The sequence below is a fragment of the Apteryx rowi genome, unplaced genomic scaffold, assembly GCF_003343035.1.
Source record: "Apteryx rowi isolate R43461 unplaced genomic scaffold, aptRow1 scaffold_5, whole genome shotgun sequence".
NCBI classification, from domain to species: Eukaryota; Metazoa; Chordata; class Aves; order Apterygiformes; family Apterygidae; genus Apteryx; species Apteryx rowi.
The window spans coordinates 6755631-6774353 of NW_020450760.1; the positions used below are offsets into that span (position 1 = coordinate 6755631).

At 37.6% G+C, this 18723-nt stretch overlaps 1 protein-coding gene across 2 annotated transcripts in view; it reads right to left on the minus strand.

The window, feature by feature from the left end:
- Nucleotides 1–2842: 2842 nt before the first annotated feature.
- UNC79 (unc-79 homolog, NALCN channel complex subunit) overlaps nucleotides 2843–18723 on the minus strand; it is a 107248-nt gene continuing 91367 nt past the window's right edge. For both annotated transcript variants that reach the window (XM_026079529.1, XM_026079530.1), the window contains 6 exons: nucleotides 15489–15664; nucleotides 13888–14074; nucleotides 11789–11986; nucleotides 9496–9573; nucleotides 4471–4512; nucleotides 2843–3777 (listed from right to left, as the gene is read on the minus strand). In XM_026079529.1, coding sequence (XP_025935314.1) covers nucleotides 3577–3777; nucleotides 4471–4512; nucleotides 9496–9573; nucleotides 11789–11986; nucleotides 13888–14074; nucleotides 15489–15664 — 882 coding nt within the window. In that variant the 3' untranslated portion in view covers nucleotides 2843–3576. The remainder of the gene's footprint in view (nucleotides 3778–4470; nucleotides 4513–9495; nucleotides 9574–11788; nucleotides 11987–13887; nucleotides 14075–15488; nucleotides 15665–18723) is intronic.

Here is an 18723-nt window from a genome sequence, read left to right on the forward strand (position 1 = left end):
CGGTAAGACGGAAAAATTAAAGTTACAGATCAGATTCCCTCGGAGCTGTATGCAGCACAAGGAACCTTTGCTTCGGAGCTCTTTATCAGGACATGCTAGCCAAGGAAAAAAAAAGCCCTGGGCTCTGGTAAACTTCATCCAGCTTGAAAGGAGGCTCAGCAGGCCAGAGTTCAGAAAAAACTTGCGGCCCAGAACATTTATCAGTCCTAGAGCACATCAGGTCCTGTCAGATCATGAAAAACAGAACTGGAAGACTGACTGTGTGTTTCTAGGGCCTTTGACCCTGGCACAGTTCTAATTAGATGTCACCGAAACGTTAYGTATAAGATAAGGCATCTATATAGGTAGTAACTGATGTGCTGAAAAAGCCTTTTGCTTGCATAGYTCTCCACATAGGTCAGATACTGATTTTCTTAATAGACTGCAGAAAAGACTGTCCAGTAATATAAGGTAGTCAGTGTTTATGTTAACCTTACTTTCAGGACAGAGAGTTATGTAATTTACCAGTATGTCGTACTGCATGCATGGTGGTTTTTTAACTGTCATTTTAACCCAAAGTGCACTGTGTTGTCGAAAATTTCACAGTTCAGTGCACAACAAATTGATTCTTTTAGTAGGTCAGCCCTGGTAACAGGCATTGATTTAAGCAGCTTATCCCAACATATAACTAAATACTATTTCTAAACTGCAGTTCTTTATGATCACACAGAAGATGGATTCTATTGCAGCGGCCTGACTCTTGTTGACACATACACAAAGAGACAGACACTCTGGGAGCATAACAGAGCAAGAAGATTGGCTTGTATTATTTGGTAGCATTTATACAGAACACCAAGTGTTGTTTACTTCCTAATCCGCCTACAAAATACAAAGAATTGTGGCTCTGGGCTATTTCAAAGAGATAATATGAATGACTCACTTGAGTTGTATATTGACCTCAAGCACTGTAAAGATGTATTTTACACTGTTTTTAAAAACAATTAAAGTAGATTTTTGCAATTGTCTTGAAAGATGACTAAAATGTATTTAGTGATTTTCATGACACTTAAAATAGAACCCCACGTACCAGAGGTGTTAAACCCAAAACATCTGGCCGAGACACACATTATTTGTTGTTAGTCAATATATCCCTAATAATCAATCATACCCTCTTCCAGACCGTGTTCTTTACACCACAGCAGCTTCTCAATTCATACTTGTATCTTATTTGACTATTCATAAAAGCTGCATAAGGACCATATTTAATATCATTGGTGGTAATGGATGCATACTAAAAACTGCAACCCCCTGTTCAGATATGGAACTAGAATCTGTGACCAGCTCCTATCTCTAAGTCCTGAGCTGAAACCAGATCTAAACTCCCACAAAGCATGAACAAGATATAGCCCCGTAATGGAAGGAGTCAAACTCACTGCAAACACAAGCCACAGCTCCTTCTTGCCTGAAGGCCACAATTACAACTGCCTACCACCTAGTCTGTTTTTAATGACTAAGAGCTGATTAGTAACCAGCAAAGGGAGGGGGGGCACAGGGGGAAGGAGGAATGGGAACATATAGGATCCATATAATTACTTCCGTATCTCTTCTTTCTTTCTTCAGAGCCAGTCAAAATCTGGGGAAGGAAAATGCTTTTTTCTCTATCTTACCACTATAAAAGTTTGGGAAGAAACCTTCCCTTACCAATGTGTGCAATCCAAATTCAGCAGGACAAGAACCAATGCCTAAAACACCAAGAAACTACCTTGTGGTGGATCTCTTAATAATATTCAAATCAAGACTGACAAGTTTTGTAGAAACTCAAACACATTCTGCTTAGATGCAAGTCACTCACCTCAATACAAGCAAAACTAGTTGCAATTAATTAGCTTATAATGTATCTGCTAGATTTTCTTTTGGATAGAATGGTCCATTTTGAGCTTAGATTCTATGAATGTCTGAATCTGTGAAGGAAGGAAATCCAAACCAGTGTCTATTTACTGCATTGGTTCAGTAAAATTATCAGGAGAAAAGGGAAATGATATTTTCCCTTTATCATCCTTATCTTAAAGGCATCTAATAAAATACTGAAAACACGCAGAGGGGATATGTCTAGTAAGCTGGTACACACTTTACTGTCTCTCTTTTTTTTTTTTTTTTTAAAGCATAATGGTACTTTAATGACATATTTCCAAACATTTCCACTTTTTGTTTGGTAAATAGACTGAGGAAAGATTGACCCTCCACAACTAGTGAAATATACACTCAAGCAATTCTTTACAGGTATGCCTTTTCACTTCTATACAAATAGGGAGGAAAAACATTAATTCTGCAAGTGGTAATAAAGACTATGAATTTAATAGCACTCTAAAATACAGCTTAAATGTATATTTGTTATTCCAGTCAGTGCATTACAGTAATAAATACAGGAAATACAACTGTGATTGCACAGATTTAAATATTAATTGCAAGAGGTGGTAAATCTTGGTGCTCTTAAGATTTGATGCAAAACCCACTGAATTAGTCGAATCTCCTTAGATTCCAGTGGGCTTTGACTAAGTCCCTTAAAGATATTAAAATACATTTGTTATTAAGCATCACGTTCAATACAATATTATGACAATGCTATAATTTGTTCATACCATTATGCAAAAGTTCAAGTCCAATCCTGCTCCTATTGAAGGCTGCAATACAAGTTCTGTAGACATCAGTAAGAATAGGTCTGGGTTATCCATTTTGAATTGCACTGTATACAAGTATTGACAGAAGAATACAATACAGTATTCACAAAATTAAAGCGGCTTCTATGAAACCTACAGAGAAAAGCAGCACAGAATCAATGAAGTAAAAACAATATTTCAAAAAAATAATAAATCAGACTTGGCATTTTTGGAAAACAATATTGAAAAAAGACAAATGAATTGGCACAGTTTAACAACCTAATTTCTAAGTGCACTTTATAATAACTCTCCTTACAAGCTGCTGTTTTCCCAGAAGATGATGACAAAAAGCCTCATTAGAACATGACTGTTTTACGGTGACAGGTTTTATTGCATTGCCAGCTGTGAATCTTAAAACAAAAAACAAAAAACCACAACACACACACACTAGAAAGGTTCCTAAAAACCCTATTTTCTTTTTTTAGCATCAAAAAATAGTAACATAGCACTTCCATATATTTGTGAATACCCACAATTCTAGTTTTTAAAAAAAATAGAAGTTAAAGAAAAGCAATTTTTGTCTTAGTTTCAAAAATAATGTAAATAAACATTTAAGAATCAGATATTTCAATGATCAGAGAGATATCTACAATGTGAAAGATTTGAGTCCAATCCTGCAAATACTTGACCATGAACACAGACTTGAGGACCTGTTGAACCTGCTCATTTGAGCAAAACTGAATAAATGTAATTAAGGGCTGGCAGGATCAGGCTCCTAGTTTCACCCGTTATAAGCTTTCATACAATTTGTCCTAGGCTAAAAAGTAYACATACAGTATATACTCTGTATACTGATTTATACAAAAATGGGCTTCTGTTTTACAGCTTTAACCCTGTTATTGCTACACTGAAAATAAACATTTGGAACAATTTATATGACTCATAAAGGATAAAACTGAGATGCAGCTTCTGATGACTGAATTTCCACTTGAGCCATTTTAAACTGGGTACACTGTAGCCATTTGCGGAGCACGGATGAGCTGTTGTTCATTTGTCCTGACCCCTGCAACATCCTTAGGCTGTGATGGTTGACATTACTCTGAATGGCTTGGAGGCGTAGTTGGAGTCCAGCAGATAAATGCTGTTGAAACAATTTCAGACATTCAGTTTCTCTCTTTATTCAATACACATATTAATACAAGACAGTGAAATGTACTTATCTTCATCACAAATTGGTTGTTGGCCATGGAGAGTTCCTCCACTGCCCCAGTATCACATTTCTTTCTTCCATGTTCTGCACTGTAGCTTGCAAATCACTAGGTTTATCTGCAGCACCTTTATTCCCATCACCAAAATTCTCTTGAATGGCAAACCTCACTCATCCTCACAAACAGAGCCAGCTAGGACAGTGTTACCCCATACAGGCCAACAATATCTGCTATGGAACCAAAATCCATCTCCCCAGTAAGGGGTCCCAAGCCTGAGTTGTCAAAGGGAGTCTCAAACCGAAGAAAATACATCTGGGGGAATGACCAACCTCAGTAAACCAGGGGGAAAGGCCCTGCCACAGAACCCTGSTTAGAAGGAAGTGTTTCCAAAGGGAAAGGGAAAACAGTACTGAGCACAGGACAAGTATGTTAGCTGATGATGCTTCCTGTCTGCTCACATCTGAGACCTTCAGTCCTGAGCTGTCCAGTACATCTGGATGCACTACAGTGATATATTTTCAGAGAGCTGGGAGACGAAGTCTAGTGACTTAGTCTTATTTCCAGAGTTAATTTACAGAAACACACAACACTAGCAATAGAAGAGCAAGGTGCAAGAAACAACCTACCTTTAGATTCGACTGTATCATTGGCAACCACATTGGTATGAGCTGTATGAAGAGAGAGAGAAACATTTTGTTATTACACAAGTGCCTGCAAAAATGCTCTAGTTACTGTGAGTCAGAGAAGAGTTTATCTAACACATTTAGCCCTCAGAATGGACACAAAAAGCACTCAGCCACAAATCTGGACATGTATTTATTTTAAAATGATGCACATGCTTGGGGGCAGGTGACTTTCAGAGGTAAGGAAGCCATCTTCCCTTGTTTGTAGCAATTACTGATATTACAAATATCCTGTTTAAGGCAATGAAAAGAGTTCAAAATAGAAAACTCATTAAAGAAAATCAATTATTTTCCTTTTGAGGGTGTTTCTGTATGCACAGTTGAGCAAGCATTGGAATGAATATGGTACACATTCTGCACTGCAAGGTGCACATCAACAACAGGAAAAAAAAAACATACAGCAGAATTTCCTAATAACAGGCCAGATATTTAAGCAGTAACCACCATTTTATAAGCCAGTAGTCATGTCACTGCTTCACTGTGGAATGTGACATGTAGGCCTGGGAACACAGATAAGAAATTCTCCTCCTAACTCCTCTCCAGAGTGACAAAGCAAGGAGGTCTGGGAATCCATCACTCACAGTTGATATTTATTTCTGTCTCGAGCCCTTCAGAGAACTTTTATTTCTGAGTAAGTATAACATTATAAGCTTATGGAAGGCAGAGAGGCATTTCTAGAAAAAGTATTCATGTTCTCCAATATTAATTTAACCACTGATGTTATTGTTCTAAAATGTTCCTCCAAATGGCATCAAAATTTGCAATTTACCAATTATGTTACCGGGAGCTGCAAGTTAAACCTAATCGCTATTGACAACATTAGATAAAGCACTGTTTCCCTTGTGCAAGGAACGCTAATTTTTTCAATTTCAGTGCTGTTTTGCTGGAGAATCATATGCAGCTCTGTCAGGACTGATTACTYAGCCTACCAAATAAAGAACCATATTCGAGCCTCAGCATTTAGACAGATGAATACCAAAACAGCTGGAATGCAGCCAGATGCAGTAGACGTGTGAGTTCTGTACATCCTTCCCTGTGTTCTCACACTAAGGAAATACTTAATAAGGTCCAGTGGCTCCAAGTCCCCATGTGTTTTTTTGGAGAGGTGAGGAACAGAAAGTGTACTGAGAAGCCATGCTCCACACCTCACAGCTCCACCCCCATTAAACGTCACTGAAAATTTCATCCAGAGTTCATGAAGTTCCTATGGAGCCAGTCAGCCAGTTGGTGACATGACTGGTGTCTGAAGGACAGGAAGCAAGGAGGGAAACTATGCAGAAATTCAGGAAAGGGATTTCTCTGGCCTGAGGTACCCCGCTGCATCTGAATCAACTGACTAGACATCATCTCCAGTCAGCTGAGAGAAATAAGCACTTCTCATAGCCAGTTCATCTCACCGAGATCACCAAAGCAGGTAGCTAAAATAGATGAAGATGAATCATGGCCTAAAAATACCTGTTTATCTCCATTGACTATAAAGGGTGCTAAGGAAAACTAGCTCATATTGATATCTATGCTGTAGAGGTCTAAGGTTAGATAAGATCACTGTAATCCAGCACCATCTCTTTCTTCCAGGGTCTGGACAGATTTAGGGAAACTAAACATTCAGCTGCAGGCTCAAGAAAGCAAACCCTCCACTCCTACAGCTGCCAGTTAGATAATTGAGACAAGAAGAAATTTTACTGAAGCACTTGAGTTTTGTGATCTAGTCCTCAGTGAGCCTTTTCTTCACCAAAGGAAGAATATATAAAGCTAGTTAGAAAGAACAGCTGGAAGAACAGACTGCTGTCAGAGAGTATCCATTCTGGGGGGTTGATATTGTCACCTGTAACATGTGGATTCCAGTGCAAGTTTGGACAGAAACCAGGTTGGAGAACAGACTGGTCAGTGTGCTTTTCTGGGTCCCCAGCTCTGCTGCCTGCCAAGGTCTCTAGAAGCTACCTGGCGGCTGCTAGAGTTGTCTAAAATCCCTGGGTCTCTAAAAATGACCTTGYGGTTTGCTGAGCTGCTCCCTTCACTTCTCTGGGTTCCCAAATTCCTCAGACATATGTCTGATGGGCAGCCAGAGAGCTGAGCTCAGCAAGCAGCTGGTCCCCAGCACCGATGGCTCTCCTGGGAACAAAGCTCAACYGTTCCGTTTCAGTCCTCCTAAAGCAGAATGCTTCCCCTCAAAGAAAATATAATGATTCCCCTTAGAGAAAAATATAATGGATATATATGCAGATAAATGTGCATCTGTGTAAGTTTGCATAAAACTCATTCCAACCTAGAAAGAAAAATAAATACAGAATAGTTGAAATGTTTTCCAGGAAGGAAACTTTGTTTTCCTCAACAAATGGGTAAATATGGTCTAAAGTCAGTTCCAAAAATTGTCCTCTGAGAAAACAGGGAATGGCTCAAAGATTACAGAAAGCAATCACAGACATGTCTTGATGCTAAGTTCAGCATGAGTTTAATTTAGTAGCTAAGTCTAACACAGTACCAAGAGGACAAACGCTCATTGCACCAACACAATCAGGAAATGTAAGAGCGATTATCCCTGCCACACTGAAAAGAGAAAGTACATATTTTAGTGAAGGAGAGCTGAATTGCTCACATGCCTTCTCCTTTCTCTCTTATTTTAGAAGAGATTTTCCCTCACTTGTCACCTGAGAAAGTTATACATGAAATAGCCACCTAAGACAGCTATTCCATAAAACACCTGGCAACATGTGATGACTCCTTATTATAATGTATTAAAAATATAAATGTGTGTTGAATCATGTATTATTATACAATGACTTCATTTACAAGTGAAGTTTTTGCAGCACCTGATTCTTCAGGTAGAATAAAATTTACTGCAGTAAATATAATTATGTGAATGATAAATGCTCAAGATTTAATACTGGCTGCTGTGCTCAATTCCAAGAGGAGGACGTTGGGAATTATTAGTTTTGCTGAAAGATCTCAGAAAGGATGTTAAGAACTTCTGTTATATATACATGTGTGTGTGTGTGTGTATATATCTATCCTTCACTACACTGTGTTCATTTCTACAATGACCCTTGCTTGAAAGGCTTATATCTAAACTAAAAGAAAAAAAAAAGCTTTGAAGAATAAAATAAATAACTTGTTTCCTTATGGAAGGCAAGGTAATAAGACTGAGTTGTCTGAAACAAACAAGCTACCAAAAAAAAAAAAAAAAAAAAACCACCCAGTCAACCAATATCCAAAGAACTGTCATCCTTGCAGACTTCTGAACTAGATTAGGAGTGATGAAGTTCAGATCTTCTCTATATAGATCTTCTCTATCTCCTCTATAGCCACTGAAGAAAATACAGTCTCAAAGCTGACCTTGTTTCAAATTATATAGATGCCACTCATTTACTGGTTGCTGTGTGAATAAACTTTGCAGTTCTGTGTCACTGAAAGACTCAAAATAAACAGTGAATCTTTCCCCAAATCATGGCACTTATTTTTCAGATTCTCTGCAGATAGAACAAACATTTTCACAATTAATTAGTTTTGGAAAAGAGAGTAATCTAGGACTACAAAACCTATAATACCATTATGGATGTGTATTTTCCTGCAGGATTTCACTTTAGGACTACGTAAAGGGGATTTGGTCATCCAGATTCTTCTCTCCCACATCCCATCTGTTAAAAATGAAAGCAAGCTATGCAACTTATCTCTGGCTTTCAGGGGTCTATGAGCTTGATTTTGCAGTAACAACAACATCCCTTTAACCTGATTTAACTTATTGTTGATATACACTCCGAAATATAACCCTTGGACATGTTCATTTGAATTATGACAGGAATTTGAGCCTAAAGGTCTCTTTTCTTACAGCTTTAAAGTCATTCTTCATCTTTGTCAAAACTTGGACATTCTGGACTACCTGGAAGAGAAGCTGAACTAATTAACCTTCTGAAAACCTTGCCAGCCCACATCTCCTCCAGGAATAGCCACGATCACTTTAATATCCCAGACTGATAGAGTTTCTGTACTGCATCCAGTCATTACTGATTATAAATCTGTATTTTCACAATGAATCTGAATACTTTCAGGCCAGTTTACAACAAGACTTTCAATTTTAGCTATTGTATTTTCACTTAATGCTCAACCATGTAAGACTGAAGTAAAACAACAGTCATAATTTCCTTTATGGCAACAGGGGGAAAAAAATAAAGACATATTTCAGTTAGATCCAGAATGTATATAACTACTTGGTTTGTTGTTATTTTATTTGAAAACTACCTTCAGAATAATGCAGTGGGAAAAAAATCCATAAAAGACTACTGAAATTGATTTATGCTTGTCTGGCTACCGCAACCCTTCATAAACCTGTTTTGTTCTGATCTGGTTAGTGCAGAGAGTACTGCGGTGATCCACAGGAGACTGGCTACTGATTTTGAAAGGATTTTCACATGAACAAAGCATGCAGGATTTGAATCTCTACCAAAGAATAGCCTGTTACATATCCTAGAGGAAGAAGATTTACTGTCAAATAATATTTGACTAAGAAACAGACATGTAGGCATATAATAACAAGAAAACCACTGGGACACAAAGTTTTGTTACCAGCCTAAAAAAAAAATCTGCCAATAAGTGATCTGCCAAGAATCTGTGATGATTAAAAATTACCAGAATGAACAAAAATTCAGAACACACAGGTTCTCGCAAAGTCAATGACACCAGTTCAGTCTATTAGAGAAATAGGACCACTGCAAGAATGGGAAGAGGAAGTAGATCAGAAGTTCATTTAAAAAAAATAAGGAGAGTTTCGATCTCAGATTACTGTCTGGTCTCACCTCTTACTGGAGATTTTTTTGTTATGCTCTTCTAGGTTTTATTTCTGCACTAGCCTTGAACCTCAGCTTCTTCTACTTTCCTTTTTTAGTGAGGGATGGGGATAGGGGAAAATCTCTAGAAATTGCAAAATACAGGCAACATCCTTAACTAAATATTCATGATATGCAGAATGCCTACCTTAACAAAGATAGTAGAATTGCATTCCTGTAAAGCCTCCATTAAACTAATCACATGCAGACACACCATTTCTACCATCTGAAAAAAAAAACAAAAACAAATAAATGTCCAGCATAACAGTGTTGTGATCTAAGCCAATAGTCCCTAAAATGAATCTTCCTGCAGTTGCTTGGCAGTTATACTGAAGCCTTAGATGTGTATTTATTAACGACTGACATATAAGATTAAATATTACATGAACACATAAGGGACATTTTTCTTTATTTAGTTTTCCCCTGATGCAGCAATACCTATCTGTTAAATGTTTCACAGTGCTTGATGGATTTTAATTCCTATGACACATCAAAACAAGTTGTCTTCAGCTTCCTTCTTTGCAGACATCATAAATCCTTTTACATGCCTTTGCTGGGTACTTCTCATCAATCAACGTGTCAGAAAATGATATTTTTATTTACTGAATCCTTTGAAAATTAACATAGTCACAAAAATCATCTTTTTTTCTCCCCACCAAAAGACAATTTATTGTTCTGAACTGGCAGCAAGTCCATGAATATATACTTCTTCAATTTTGTACCATGAATTATGACAGATGCAAATATCAGTTACTTGGTAGCAGACAGCATTTTATATTTTATATTATGTAAATGCACAGGTACAACAGGACATATACCCTGAGCCAGCAGTGACTCTTTACAGTGCTGGTCTAAATTATGTGTAAATTCCCCTTGATAATAATAAACTTAGCTTTTATGTAGTGCTTTTCATCTTCAAAGTGCTTTACAAACACTAACTAATTAAACTTCACAACACCCCTGTGAAATGGGTATGTATTATTATCTGCATTTCACAGAGCAGTAGCTGAGGCAGAGAGAGTTTAATAACTTGTAGTGAAGCCGCATAACGAGACACTTTCAGAATAAGGATTAGAACTTGGGACTTCCAGGTCATATTCTTGTCCTGAGGCTTGACATTTTCCTGTGTCTGACTGAACAACTGGATGGTTAGAAGAGTTGTGCATAATTCTTCACTCAGTAGGAGCTTCATGAACCACTGTTCCCAACAGTGGCTGGTGAACCACAGAGAACTCACTAGATGTCAAAGGCTAAAAACTTATTTAAAGACAGCTTGAGATAGCTGAAGTCCTTGCCTGATATGTAGAAGACATGAGGAGATAGTAACTGGTTCAAAAACATCCCAGTGCAGGTCATGCAATTATTTTTGAAAGGGCAAGTGCCCATACCTGTGTGGGGTAGGAGATGTTTCACATGGGTAAAGGGGAATTACATAAAATAATTACCATATAGAGATCGGGTCTCCATTTAAAACAGCAAAAAACAAGAACAAACAAACTAAGAAGAAAAAACCCTGACTTAGAGGACTGGGCCACATACAAGTGATCTTTCTCATTTGAAGCCAGTATCAGATTCTTCAGAGTCAAAGCTACTAGCTGTCATCTCAGTTAAAGCCAAACATTCATTAATGTCCAGTAGTGGTAAGAGGCTTGTCATGACCTTCTGGGAAGCAGAAAACACAATACAACTTGCCCATTAGAAACAAATTCTCAACCCTAAGCCTGCAAGCAGAGAGAATCATTAATCAATGGGAAGCAAAGGTAGCACCTGTGTGAAGGCTTCTGGCACACTTCTGGTCCTTATTGTACAAAGCTGCTCCAGCAACACTGAGCAGTTGAAAAATGAACTCAAAAGTTTATTTCCAAAATTAGCCTGGACAATTTCTGGACAGAGTGAACATTTCCCTTTCAAATCTTATCTCTAAACATACCTCCTTCAAATCATTCATTACTCAAAAACATTTCCAGAAAGATTTACATGGCTCATTTTTGATGGGTAACCAATGGGTTTAAGTGGTCAATAGTCAGCTTTGTGTGTTTTTTACTGAACAGGAATGAATCCTGTGGTAAAAAATATTCAGATGGCTATTCACAGAATTATCTTAAAACATTTAGTTGCTCCTGTAGTCAGAATAAGAGAAACAAGAAGACTGTTCTGAAGAACAGAAATATATTTAAAATGAGACCTGAAGCAGGGAATCCCTAACCCAACAAACAGTGACTCTTGAACACCAAGATCCCATTTCAGGCCAGCTCCTGGCTAGATCCTGTTTCAGGCCACTGCAAGGTTGAACCACTACTAATTAGCTTTCCCTTTAATTTCTCAAAAGCATCAAAGTTGCTTTATAAAGTTATTCATAGTGTATTCCATTTAAACATCAGCCTCTGAGGGCTTGGCTTTGTTTCAGGCCTTACTAACTCTGTACATAGCATCTGACTCACCACTTTGTTATGTGCCATTAATTGTAGGATGCTAGGTGTCACTCGGCTCCAGAACTCCAGTGCTGTAAGGATTGCTGTAAAACTAAATTCGTTCTGATTCTGGACTGTTGGAGCTACTGCTGTTTGTTCACAGTACACTGTCCAGAGCTGGGCAAATATAAATGCATGGAAGAGAGAACACATGTGCAGAACAGATGTCTGTAGAAATAGAAAAGAGAAGAAAATGTTTCACTGAAATAAGTATATTGGGGTACAGTGCACTCTTCTGTTAGACAGGCTTCGATCAAAGAACTCCTCTCTAATGCACCCCACTGTACAATCCTGCCCCTCATTTTCCAAACTGTTTTCCTCCCATTAGGAAATAGTAAGTCAGACATATTCAATAACATCTTTTCCATGCTCAAAACCTGTTTTTATATTTACAGACCAAAAMCTGCACTTGGAAACCCACACTCCCACGCAATCACATTAAGGTCAGACCCTTTAAAGAAAAGGTTAGTTTTGTAGAACAGCTTCTATTCAGGGATGAGTCCTGAGACTTCCTTCATTGAAAACTCCCACTGCAGTCTGTAGAAGGCCAGGAGGCTCTGTCATGTATGACTCCATTTCAAACATGGTTTAAAATTTTAATAAAGTTTAATCTCCCATAAGATCCTCAGACAAACTGATGAAGTACAAACTAGGTAAGTAGTCAGTGAGGTGGACTGGAAACTGCCTGAACTGCTGGGCTCAGAGGGTTGTGATAAGCAGCACAAAGTCCAGGCACTGATCGTGTACCCCAGGAGTCGATACTGGGGTCAATACCACTTAACATCTTCATTAATGACCTGGATGATGGCACCAAATGCACACTCAGCAAGTGTGCAGATGATACAAAACTGGGAGAAGTGGCTGATACACCAGGTGATGTGCTGCATTCARAGGGACTTTGACAGGCTGGAGAAATGGCCAGAGAGGAACTTCATAAAGTACAAGAAAGTCCTGCCCCTTGGGAGGAATAACTGCATGCACCTGCACAGGTGATAGTCTGATCACCTGATAGGAAGTAAAAATATATCATCCTACATCCATTCTTTTTATTTTTCAGCCATTACCTTGTTTCAAGTCAGAGATGTTTTCTCAATTTAAAAGTGCAACATTGATTCATACACTGTGGCAGTGTGACTGCACCAAACATTGCAATGGTTGCTCGGTAACTAGAAAGAGGTATTTGAAAAAGCAAAAAAAGGCCCAGAAGGAAAGAATGGGAAGCACCAGTCTTGGCTGGGAGAGGAGAGTGAAGGGGGGATTCTAAGTACTGGACAAATATGCGATCATTCTGCTTCTGTATTTAATAAAACCCTGGTTAGCATCAGAGTGCTGCTATTATCTGTGTTGAACTACTGTCACAAATGGCTTATAATTTGCAATAACTCTCCTTCCTTGTCCAAAGCACCTTCAGAAAAAAAAAAAAACTGTGCTTAAACTATCACTGTTTATAGTGTTAACTTTTGATCACAACATTATTTATAAGTTATCCAATACTACTATATAAATAGAAGAGAATGAAATAACTATCTAGAGATTTGCTACAGGGATAGTCATTGCTAAAGCTTCATTCTGGAATTCAGCTTTTCCTTCTTCACTCCTGTGCTGAGATACTTTGAAGTAGTTAAATCTCTTAAAATTATCTGTAGTGATTTTATCACCAGTTTTATATGCATGAAAATGCAGCTATGCAAGAAAGACTACAGAGATTTCTTCTTCTCAAATCTCTGTTTTTTACAAGGTTCTRTCCCTCCTTTTTTCTCATAAAGAAATAAATATTCCAATATTGGCCTGTTTTAATCCAGTGGGATCTCTTAAGCATTAAAAAAAGCAAACGGTTCTTAACTTCTCAAAACCATATTACTGTATTACTTCAGAAACACATTCTGGGGACTGCTGTGCTAGAAGTACAAGCAATTTTAAAGAGGACATTAGCTTACACGAGATTGTTTTGGTAAGATTTAGAAAAGTTCAAAATTTCACATCCAAATAAAATACAAGCTAGTGATAAGCGCTTGCAATAATAAGGTCAATATATATCACGTCTCCTCTTAAAAGATGGAATCCCTTACCTTTGATTGCTCTGGAAACCCAATCAGAATAACAATAAGGTGGTCTGCAATTTGCGAGCCTGCATCCAGTGGAATAGGCATGCAAGATGATGGAGAATTTGGACAGACAACATTGTGTGTCAAAGACCCCAGGAGTAGCCACGACAGCAAACGAATATGTGAGACACATTCTATGAACTCTTTGGGCCTGTCAAAAAAGAATGTGTTTTACAATGCTGTTAAGTTTTCTATTTTTCCACAAAACTGAGAATCTCTTTAAACATACTTTGCAGATGCTGTCTCAGTGTGCTGGAGGCATGAATGAGTGATACAGCTAGTGCGAAGACTAGAATTACATTTAGAACTACACAGAACTTCAGGGACTTGACATGCCATTAACAAGTCCAACAGAAAATATTTAGCGTGCCTAAGAAACAGCCTCTATCCATGGCCAAATCATGCACAGGCTCACAGGTTCCACATCCAGTCTTTTTTTTTTTTTTTTTTTTTTTTTACACAGAAATCATCAAAAAGAAAGGGTTATCCAAGTGGAGTTGCTCTTCGTAGCTCCTCTGGATAGCACACAGCTGACAAGGCTTGTCATGAAACTTCTCATTCCACCATTAGCTCTGAGGCAGGCTCCCTGTATTATTTTTGCTCAGTGTTCCACTTCTCCATCAGTAAAATGCAGTTAATTTCTCTTTTCCTTAGCCTCTCTTTGGACATTTGGACTGCATGCTTTTCAGGGCAGGGACTATTCTTTTTTGGGACACTTAAGTATTAATCCACCATCTAGCGAAATGTTTAATTTCAAATCAATTTGCCTATTTAATCTGAAAAGGAATAATACTTCTCTGGTGTCATCTTGCCTATTCCCTTGCTGTTACGAAGTTCAGATTACTTACTCTTTTAAATTCACAGGCATAAAAAAAAAAATTGATTTCAGATCAAAAAACAACTACTGTGGCCAGAAGTCTGGGACAAAGTTGGGACAGGAACACAGATTTGTTGAAACAAAGTCCAGTGCTCTATACTCAAAATATCTCTCTGTTCGCTAACATTGTAAGAGAAGGGACAGTATCTTGTCCTTATGTTTCAACATAAAACACTTCAGGTTAGGATTTTTCACAGTGAAAAGGGATAAAAGCATGTCTTCAAGAGCAGAATTTCTCACATCTGACTTTAACCAGGAGAAGTCAGTATTATTATCATCACACACTTAAAAGTTCTTATTTGCATTTAGTAATTTCATTGGGCATTTTCTACTGTACTTTATAATTCCCACTATATTCTTTATAATTCTAGGCCTGACCAAGTACCTGCATTGCTTTCACTTTCTACAATAAAGTTCATTTCCATTGTAGATCTACTGATCTACAATCAGTTCTTTTCCAGAATAACTCAAGTCAATAAAGTTACCTCCCAGGTCCCGTTAGCCTCCACTTAAATGTGGCACTGATGAACTCCTCAGGAAACTGGGAGCTGCCAACCAGCTGTTTCAATGTCCCACTGCCACCACTCCCAAGTGTAGGTCCTATCTAAGCAATGTGGCAATAAATGCAGAATTCTCTGAAGATTTCCAACTCATTCTAGTATTCTTTCTGGTGGAAAGGCATCCTTACCCTTGTTGCATTGCAGAAGGCGGATGGTATAGCCAAGGCAAATATCGGATCACAGCTTTGTTGTCTCTGTGGTTTCCTCGTGTAATTTCCATAGCAGCAATTTGAGCTAAACCAACTTTCAGATGCCCACCAAATGTGTCTTCATGCAGTGGCTGAGAACACGTCTTCATGTGACTCTGCAAAGCAAAGATCTGATTCCCTACCCAAAAGACTATGTCATTAGGTCTAACTTCTTCCAAGCTTCAGTATAGTCTATTTCCCTTCAATCCCTTTCTCAGAGTCTCTAATTGTGTCTATGAAGCTATGGAACAAAAATCAGAAATAGATTAAAAACTTCTCCAATGCCTATATTAGTAACAGCATTATGATGCAGCTCCTTCCATGGAGGACCACATTTTCAAGAGCCAACACAAGAGAATTGTGCAAAATGTATGTGCACTGTTTGTATCAGCAAACTCAACACCTGCTGAATACAAACTAATGGTTTCACATTGAGACAGTTTTAACTGAAGATCAGAGAATCTAACCATTTAATAAGGCAGCATTCTTTGTGTAGGAAATGCCTTCCCCGTGCAAGATTCCATTTACATGTACAGAAATAAGCTATCACCCATTCACCAGAGATATGAATATTTTGCACTGTTCATGCTACAAGTGCATTTAAGCCCTGGAAATATAAGGGCTACCAAGACACCTGCAAATATTTATGACTGGAAAGATAATTTATTATCCTGTTTTGTCAGCTCTAATGAACGTTTCACTGGTGCTTCTTGAGATATTTCTACATTTGTAATTGAGCTAACTTTGCATTATCTTATGTTATAGGAGTAACAGAACACATGCTGAGGGCATGTGCTTGCTTAAGGGAAAGCCATATGCTTTGCGCAAGAAAATCCAGGTCATCAATTATTGAATTAYTATAACGTGTCAGAAATCAGTGAACCTATAACATTTTATAGCAGAGAAGTATCTGACCCCAGCAACTTATACTATCAAAATCACTTACTTGAAGTCTCTTTCAAGAGGAAAAAAATATATATATCAGCATGAACACCACCTAGTCACCTAGCTACAGAGAGAGGTAACAAGGATAGGCAGGCAGGCAGATATATTATACTTATGAAATTCCACTGTTTTTGAAGAAGTAAAATTTTGCAGAGCTTTTAGAAATTAAAATGTTATCCCAAAGGGAAAAAAAGATAATAAGCCCAACAGAAGTAATAAACTAGAATGTTATTATCTTGAGAATTAACATTTATACCTTGTTTATAATGTACKGGTTACTAGTATGCAAGACTGCAAATAACTAACATCTCTTTCACAGAAACAGGCTATTCTCAGACACTCAAGATATCAGAAACGAGTAAATAGCTTTAGTAACTAACTCTATTTCTGTTCACTGAATTTGTAAAGGGGGATTTTTTTTTTACATATATTATATGAAATAATTTAATAACATTTTTCTAATTTTTTATTCTTTCCTCTATGAAACTTCACTTGAAATTTGAAAACCAAGATTAAAGTTTTGCTGTAGGATTGTTACTGGTCATATAAGTCATATGGTATTCTTCTTGTCAATTTGCCAGTTCAGATGCTGTTGATAATACTTGTAGTAAAAAATTATACAACTGGATAATCTTAGGACTCACTTTCTAGGAACACCTGTGTTAATAAAATGTAGACAATGTAAGTAATTATATTAAATCAACACAAAAGAGTATGAATCTAGATGTTGTGAATTTGTTTAAAATTCCAACTATTTGTGAAGTTTTTACTTAGAAATGTTTGCAGTATTTTCCCAACTATATTGGAACCACAGAATTAATTTCTTTTAAGATATCTGCTTGAATGCAAAAGTGAAAAGGCTAAGATTTCTCAAATTGAAACTGTCTTAAGGAATACGATCTGCCTTTTCATTTCACAAAGACAGACAAAACTTATTTTTCACAATACATAAAATTATGGTCATTTGGACTCTCCTACAATGCTCATCTCTTCTTTGTCAGATTCCTGTATTATACGTCTAAATCAAAACAACGTAAAATTCGGGACTGTTCAGTTCTGATTCAGTTTTAAATGCCTCAACCTACACATTCTGGGAGCTTGGTGTCTAATTTTGAAATATAAAAGAGAAGAACCAGGTAAAGTTTTAGTTTGTGTTCTAGCTATATCCATGTGTAAAAATGTAATAACTAAAGAGCAGGAGAAACTACCATCTGATTAGACTTAAGCATTGTAAGAGAATTTATAAAAATCAGACTACAGTTCAGTTCAAGGAAGAAGTGACATGGATAAAAAGTGCGAATGGCAGAGAGCTTTCTACAAAAACATTTTATGTGCAAGAGAGGACACCTGCAAGTATTTACAAATAAATTCCTGGTTTCAGTCAAATTTGTGTTTTTCTATGGAACTGGCAAACCAGATGTATCTCTCATTTATGATTCATGTGCCAACCTATTTTGAAAACGATTGTGAAGTGAAAAAGAAATGGGTGGATAACTTTAAAGGATAGAGTGGGAAGGGAATTCAATTCAGCTGAAAATGATTAATTAGTTCATGCTTTGAAGTAAATTTCTACTCCAGAACAAAAGGCTGTTTCCCTTATTGGAGGTGTTTTTTTTTTTTTTTTTTTTTAACTCAATGGGATTCAAGGCAAATGGCCAACAGGATATGAACTACAAAAAGATATTTTTTGCAGTGAAACAAGGTTATTTCAGGTTTCAAGAGATGTGATTTTCAGTTTAGTCGAGATTCTTCCTCCTGTGTGGTAAGCATTATCACCTTGCAGTAAAGAGTCCCCGCTGCAGGGGGTGGGGGAAGGGGGTGAAGCAAGGAGGGGAATGTGCTAGATAATCAAGTAGGGTAAAAGCTCTAATCTCGTTGGTTCATAAATAAAACTTCAGTATCCAAATCCACTACAGGTTGTCGTTTACTCTGTCTTGCCTGTGACAGAAGGTAAGGAATGAACTCGTGGCATGAAACACTCCAATGCATCGCTAGTAACTTTCAGCAGGGGACTGGTACAATACGAGAGAGGCTCTTCCGGGGAAACACCATACCCGTTTCTCAGGAAAACAGACTTCAGTATCCTTTATTAGCAGAGGCACACTGCATTACAGAACAGCAGCTGCTCTTCAGGTTAGAAATAAATGTGAGAGCCTGGTCAAAAAACTTCCCTAGAAGACCACATATATCAAAACCCAGGCATGTAAGTGATGGCAATATGATTCTTGCT